The 7411-nt window shown below is 47.0% G+C and overlaps 2 protein-coding genes across 2 annotated transcripts; both read left to right on the top strand.

The window, feature by feature from the left end:
- Window positions 1-859: 859 nt before the first annotated feature.
- On the top strand, window positions 860-3196 carry PHALS_05425 (atp binding protein; the record flags this gene model as incomplete). Its single annotated transcript, XM_024722995.1, has 2 exons — window positions 860-3048; window positions 3109-3196. 2 exons carry the CDS (start codon window positions 860-862, stop codon window positions 3194-3196), a joined length of 2277 nt encoding a protein of 758 aa, XP_024574016.1.
- Window positions 3197-3316: 120 nt separating this feature from the next.
- PHALS_05424 (integrin-linked kinase-associated serine threonine phosphatase 2c) lies at window positions 3317-4339 on the top strand (the record flags this gene model as incomplete). The annotated part of the gene is made up of 1 exon (XM_024722994.1): window positions 3317-4339. The coding sequence occupies one exon, from the start codon at window positions 3317-3319 to the stop codon at window positions 4337-4339; it is 1023 nt and encodes a 340-aa protein (XP_024574015.1).
- Between the last annotated feature and the right edge of the window lie 3072 nt (window positions 4340-7411).

The following is a 7411-nucleotide window of genomic DNA, read 5'->3' as shown; positions in this document are numbered from 1 at the left end:
CAGGTAAATTACGGAAAGTAAAAAAACTGCCGGCGTAATGTTCCATGACCCACTACTCGTAAAGACGCAAAGCATCCCCATCATCAACATTATTGACAAAATACCGTACCACTCATTAATGAGCGTGTGCTGACCAGTAAAGATGAAGATAACACCCAGGGTTCCGCTGATAATTGCATCCACGAGTAAAAATTTCGTCTCTTTAGAGCGATGGAACATGGTAGACGCGATGGCCGCGCCCATTTGCAACACTCCACAGAAAAACTGATCACAGCTGAACGAGATCAGTGCCGCAAGAAGGTAAACCAAATTTGAGTAAATAAGGCTGTCGCACCACGAACGCCTAGCGTGGCGTGGGCGCACCTTGCGCCGCAGCCGCGATGGCTCAATAGGTGCTGATTTATGTAGCCCCAAGTTATTGCGTAGTCCAGCCCATTGTATTTGGAGTAGTTGTAGCTTAAGCGAGCACAAACACATGCTGTATTATAAGTGATGGGAAGAAATATTCGTCGCTTATGGCAATCGTCCTGCAAAACTGCGAGTCCGGTGGTGGCAGTCTTCTTGGGATTTGCCTGCCGCAGCAAAAATACTATAAATAGAGATACATCATTTTTCGCGGTAATTTTAAAATAGAATGCTAGGCGCAGCATAAAACTGACTAGTAGATTTCCGCAATGCCACTCTATACAAAAGTAAACTTTGACAAAATAAATCAATAAATAAATCTCCTGTCACCGACCAATTTAGTGTCGTCCTGAATATTTGCAATAATGATGACAAGTACAAATAAAATTTCGGTAATACCGGTTCCAGGTATTTCAAACTCTAAATCACCAATCTACCATCGATTCTGCTGTCGATGGCCATGTCCACCGCTGTTCAGAAGGGTTTTTCTGCGCTAAATCTTGACGCTCCTGTGGCCATCTCCGACGCATCTGCCGCACTGACTATCGACCAAAAGATCGCTAAACTTGCATCTATCACTGGCGCGCCGCTGTCTTCCGAGACCGAGGACCAATTGCGTGCGCTTTTCGCTGAGAAGGCTCATCCGATTGCTTACGATGGCGTTGAACCCTCGGGTCGCGTAACGCTAGCTTCTGGTTTGCTTCGTGCACTTAATGCCCAGCGTCTTATGGATGCTGGTTGCCATGTGCGTCTACTGGTGGCGGACACACACGCACTGCTCAATAACAAGTTTGGCGGTGACCTCAAAAAGTTGCAGACGATCAGTACCTATATGATGGAGGTGTGGAAATCACTAGGGCTCGATGCTCACAAACTGTCAAATCTCGAAATCTTGCTGGCTTCTACAGAAACCGCACGCCACGCAGGTGCATACTGGTCACAAGTGCTGGATGCCGCTGGCCAATTCACGGTTGAACGCGTCCAGCAATGCGCGCCTATTATGGGTCGAAAGACGGATGACGCCGTGCAAAATACAAACCGCATTTTGTACCCGCTTATGCAGCTCGCTGACGGGTTTCTTTTACAGGCCGACATCTACCAGCTTGGCGTTGACCAAGAGGCTGGCAATGAACTTGTGCGCGACTACATTGCACAGAAAGGTGGTTTAACCAAGCCTGTCTTTCTCACGCACCCGCTCCTGCTTGGCTTGAAGCAAGATCAATTTAAAATGTCTACTACAGACGCCGAGTCGGCTATCTATGTTGATGACACGGCTGCGGAAGTCAAGACGAAGATTAAAAAAGCTTACTGTGTACCTGGTGAGGTGAATGGAAACCCAGTTTTAAATCACATGAAGTATTTGGTGTTTCCACTCCAAGCTGAGGGTATCACACTCGAGCGCAGCGAAAAAAACGGCGGCGATCTTTTCTTTACCACCTATGACGAGCTTGAAAAGGCTTTTGTCGAAGAGATTGTTCACCCAGCCGATCTTAAGCCGTGTTTAACCAAGTACATTAATGCACTGCTTGAACCCGTGCGCCAACATTTTGCCAATGGTCCGCTTAAAACGATGTTTTCGAGCATCAAGAAACTTAAAGTGTCTCCAATCCCAGATAGTGACAAACTGGCCAATCTGACTTTGCTTGGATTTCCCGAGACTGTGAAGGAATGGAAGCCTTCTTCGCTGTCATTGGAAGAGCGTTACACTGTGGCTCGCTCTGTCGGTGAGGAGTGTATTCAGGAGAGCGAGCTCCAAGACTTACTGGAGAGAAAGGCGAATCCTGTATGCTACGATGGGTTTGAGCCTTCGGGACGTATGCATATCGCTCAGGGTGTTCTTCGCACAGTGAACGTCAATAAACTTACATCGACTGGCAGCGTTTTCCGTTTTTGGGTGGCTGACTGGTTTGCAATGCTGAATAATAAAATGGGTGGCGACTTGGACAAGATCCGCCTCGTGGGCCGGTACATGGTCGAAATCTGGGAATCAGTCGGTATGGACATGACTAATGTCGAATTCTTATGGGCATCACAGGAGATCATTGCGCACAGCGCTTCTTACTGGCTCCGTGTGATGGACATCGCCCGTCGTACGACAATTGCGCGTACACTAAAGTGCTGCACGATCATGGGCCGCAAAGAAAAGGAAGGCATGCAGGCTGCGCAAATTCTTTATCCGCTGATGCAGTGCGCTGATATCTTCAATTTAAAGGCAGATATCTGCCAGCTCGGTATTGACCAGCGTAAAATCAACATGCTTGCACGCGACTACTGTGAGCAGGCCAAAATTCGCTTTAAACCTGTCATTCTGAGCCACCACATGCTCATGGGTTTAAAGGAGGGTCAAGAAAAGATGTCGAAGAGTGACCCAGAGTCGGCCATCTTTATGGAAGATGCTATCGACGACGTGAGCCGCAAGATTGATAAAGCTTTCTGTCCGGAAGGCGTCGTGGAGGCGAATCCTATCCTCGATTACATGAAGCACATCATTTGCCCGCGCTTCGCCGATGGAGGCGTGACCGTGAAGCTTGCAGACGGTTCTACAAAGACATTCACTGCCTACCAGGAGCTTGAAGACGCTTTCGTCGCGCGCCAGGTAATTGGGGCCGATCTGAAAAAGGCTCTGACCGAGTATCTGAACGAGTACGTACCAAATTATCAATCAGACTGTCCTCGTTTATCTTACTCTTCCTTCTCAATTAGAATTTTGGCACCAGTGCGCGAGCATTTCTCTAAAGGTGAGGCCAAGGACTTACTTGCGAAGGTGCGTTCGTTTCGAATTACGAGATAAAGACATCGTAGAATCACATCGACTTGATACGTAAATGAACAAGTTGCGTTATCTTTACGATTATAAAAAAAATAAAGCCAGACATAACATTCAGTCTTCTTCATTTCCAGCGCCGCTACGATGGATGCAGTATGTGACAGGCACCTTCTCCCCAAGTCACGCGCCGAAAGTGGCATTGCAGGCATCGAACACACTGCTGCTGGCAATGAAGAGTGTGATAAGTTCGGAGACAGAACAAGCTACAGAAGGGGCCACAACGAGCAAACTGTCACACCTTATGCTGGCGATAAGAATAATCGCATTCGGCTGCTTGACGTAGCGTCGCTATGCGTAGAAGGGTCACAAGGACACACGAATGAGGACCGCTGCGTATTCGCCAGCAATGACCGGTTCCACCTTTTCGCTGTCATGGACGGTCATGGCGGGTCATTGGCTGGTGACTTTTTGGTGGAAGAGCTATTGAAGACGTTAGATGAAGTTTATGACGATGGCTTTGACGACGTGAAGCTTACAGATGCAATGGAAGAGCTTGATCGTGCATTTTGCGCGATGGCTTCGCAGAAAATAGACACAAGTGGCGCATGCCTTCTGGTAGTCTTGCTATTCGTAGACTCGATCACAAACATACCACAGAAGCTCATCTTAAATATCGGTGACTGTCGCGCTATTATACACGAGCAGCCAGAAAAGGTGGCAAAGCAGGATGATACAGATGATGCGCAAGTATATACGAAGGGAAACACCTTTGCTCTCTCAGAAGATCATTGTGCAAACAATGCGAAGGAGAGAATGCGGGCATTGAGTAGTGGAGCAGATATCCAGAACAAACGCATTGCTGGTGTCCTAGAGCCTTTTAGGACAATTGGGGATATTGACATGAAGGGTCAGTTCATGAAGAACTGGGTAATTGCCACACCCGAAATCCATCGAAGCGAGCTGCTCGTTGGTCGTAGCACTTTTGTCATTGCCACGGACGGCGTCTGGGCAGTATTGAATAACGACTGCACAATGGCGCTGGCGCTCAGGAAGCACGACGATGATGAGATGAAATGGTCGGCCAAATCATCAGCACAAGCCATCATTAAGAAAGCCCGAGAGCTTGGCAGCTGTGACGATATCACAGTCATCATCGTATCTGTGTAGGATGGCAGTGATTAAAGAAATATGAATTCCTTACAGTGATCTGCCTGCCCACTTGAAAGCTGTGCTTCGCTTTCTTCTTACCAATTTCACTGCGCTTTATTGACGACTTCTATTGACAAGGAGAAAGGCGTTCACGTCTGCCTAGCCAACCTCCATCTTTGCACAGTTTCCATTGTCTATTTCATTTGTTGCGCACGACTGATGAATGCGCCTGATCTCATAAATATGCACGCTTCTCATCTTGCAATTTACGCGTGCTCTCTCTAGACTAAGGCTCAAGATAATTATACTCTGTCATCGCGTGGATGCAGGCGCAGTTCTATTTTGTCTTAGAGGGAAATCTTCTACATATCAAATTTTATATATCCAGAACTGTGGTGATTTTGCTTTTTTGGAATAAAAAAAGCAAATTTGGTGCTCCAGAATTGCAATCAATACAATGGAGAATTTGGCCTATAAGTCCTCAACTACTTGGAAATTAATTTTTTGATAGTTTTCTGTAATGTAATATATTTGTATGTTTTCAATATCTGACTTGAGCATCAAATCGATGTCAAGTCTCTTACAATACTCGGATAGAAGACCCACCTTTTGTAGTATGAAGCGTAATGGGGTACATTTTGTATTATTGTTGACGTAATGTGCATGACACATATGACACTTTTGTGCACGTCAGAGGTACCAGATAGCTGGTATAGATGTAAACCTGCATTTGAAAAATGAAACAGAATACTATATTGCAGCGGGGCTCCCGTAGCAAATCGCTTGAGGAAGCGTACTTTGGATCACCGATCTTTCGTTCTTTACAAGAACCAAGTATGAGTTAGCGGATCGCAAACCGCTTACTCCAAGAGTGATTATTGCCTTCCCAAGGCTAATCGACTTCGGTATAAATTCCAAACTGATTTTTGTTTATCTTTTTATCCTGATTTTAAAAGTTTAAATTTTCCTAAATATACTAAATGTATATAGTAAAATCTAAATACATGCATAAGTCTTCTTTGGGCGTGTGGTCACATTCTGCACATCTCGTGTGACACACACACCTGATATTAGGGTTCGTGTAACCCCGTTACACATATTGGATCTGTTTCGATTTCTCATATTGTACATTTGTACAAAATCTTCATAATACTAATTGATATTGTGAGCTATTGTAACGGGATAACACGTACCCAGGTATGAAGGGGTGTGGCTACACTTTAAGAGATGTCAGTACTTGTACATTTTAATTATGTTTTACTATTCAACTATAATACCTATAAATTTAGATATAAGCGGCTCTGCCGCAGAAAAACATAAAATATAGAGTTTTATTTTTGAACGGAAGAGTTGATCAGCCATGGCTTAAGGTTATGGATACTCTTGGAGTATATGGATTCCGATCCGCTATACTTATACTGGTTCTTAATATAGAACGAAGGAAATCAACCTTAACCAAGCTTCCTTTAAGCGAAGAGCTATGACAACCCCGCTGCACTTGGTAACACTTGCATTCAGTCTACACTTCAGTCGTTACGACTGATCCTCTGTGAAGCTGAAACAATTCTCCTATTTGCCCCAGGGTATGCAAGACGAGCTTAAAAAGCTGATGTCTCTGCTTGGCCCTGTGGGCGCTCAACACCTCGCTTCACTAGGACTTGAAGCGATCAGCGCGCGCACAGAGGCATTTTCATGCTATAAAATTGCTCTGTTAGAGCACCTACAGCTGAAGATGTCGGCGTCGACTGCGTCCATGATGCCCCCGTCGACAACGGATGACTCCCCGCGACCCAGGCCGCTCATGGTGAGCGGTAGGACCTTCGAGGGTAAGTATGGGGCGATTTTTCCGTTCTGGGTAAGACAGGCCGCGATAACTATGGCATCTGCCATGCTCCAGAACGAGCAACAGCCCGTGGTGCCAGCTATCTTCAAGCTCGGTGTCGAGCACGAGAACGTACACTGACGTGCGGCACTTCGGTTAAGCGGCGGATATTACCCTCCTGGGCAGAGCTGAAGCTACAGCTTTCACGAGTGTTCTCGCCGCTTAAATAGCCCTATCGCATGCGATCTCGTTTCCTTGCCGCCCGACAGGGCAAGAAGGAATTGGTGGACTTTGTCAAAGGGTTGCATACTCTCTTTGCTTGTATGGCAGATGACCCTCTCCCTGGGGCGGTCACAGTGATTATCTTTATGTAGGGTCTCCGCACTGGCGTGGCCAGAATGGAAGTTTTCCGCGTGCATCCATCTTCTTTTTAAATAAGCGATGAATGTGGCATTGAATGCCGAATACAAAAATCAAGTCGGCACGACTTGGTTGGGATGCACACTCTAGCCGCTCGTCAAGCGGGCCTGAGCCGATGGATCTCAGCTATGCTGAGAAAGAGAATACAGAGCTCCAAGCTGCCGGGTAGCGTTCGAAAACCAAACGGTGCTTTGTCTGTGGGGATAGCCGTCACCTTCGGATTGGTTGTGCCCTGCGCAAGGCGCAAGGTTCTTGAGCCGATACCCGCTTCTCACCAATCTTCTGGATTGTCGCGAGGAGACGGCGACACCCAGTAGCCGCCCTGCGCCTACTGGGGTAGAAATGTGTTCTGTTGAGCTTCAATGAGGTAGTGGTCAGCAGAACCCAGCCCTGAAGAGCTCTGTGCTCTTGAACACGGAACATGTATTCAAGCTGAGCTTGCTGGTTGTGGAAGCGACCGTGAAGGGCTTTAAGAAATCCTGATCGACTCCGAGGCGTCGGGCAATTATGATTGACGCTCCACGATGGAATGAAGACAGTTGTATGCCGAGGCGCAAGAAGCGCGGTTGAGTGACTTCGTCACGGTTCGCTTAGCGACGGGGGCATGTGTCATGGTGCCGAGGATACCTGTGGACCACGATGTCATGTTTCTTGACTTTGATAGCGTGGAACGCTGCTTAGGCTTAGACTTGGATTCAAGGTCTGACCCCATCCTTGGTATGGCATAGTTGAAACACCATGAGCTATTGGTCGATTGAATGTCGAAGACCTTGAGCGTTACGCGCACGTCTCCTGGTGGGGCTTTGGTGAGTCATGAACCCACCTCTGCTAGGAACCAGACGCGCTAT

The sequence above is a fragment of the Plasmopara halstedii genome, assembly GCF_900000015.1.
Source record: "Plasmopara halstedii genome assembly, contig: Scaffold_289, whole genome shotgun sequence".
In the NCBI taxonomy this organism is placed as follows: domain Eukaryota; phylum Oomycota; class Peronosporomycetes; order Peronosporales; family Peronosporaceae; genus Plasmopara; species Plasmopara halstedii.
The sequence above is the reverse complement of the archived record's forward strand: the minus strand, read 5'-3'. Positions and strand labels throughout refer to the sequence as shown.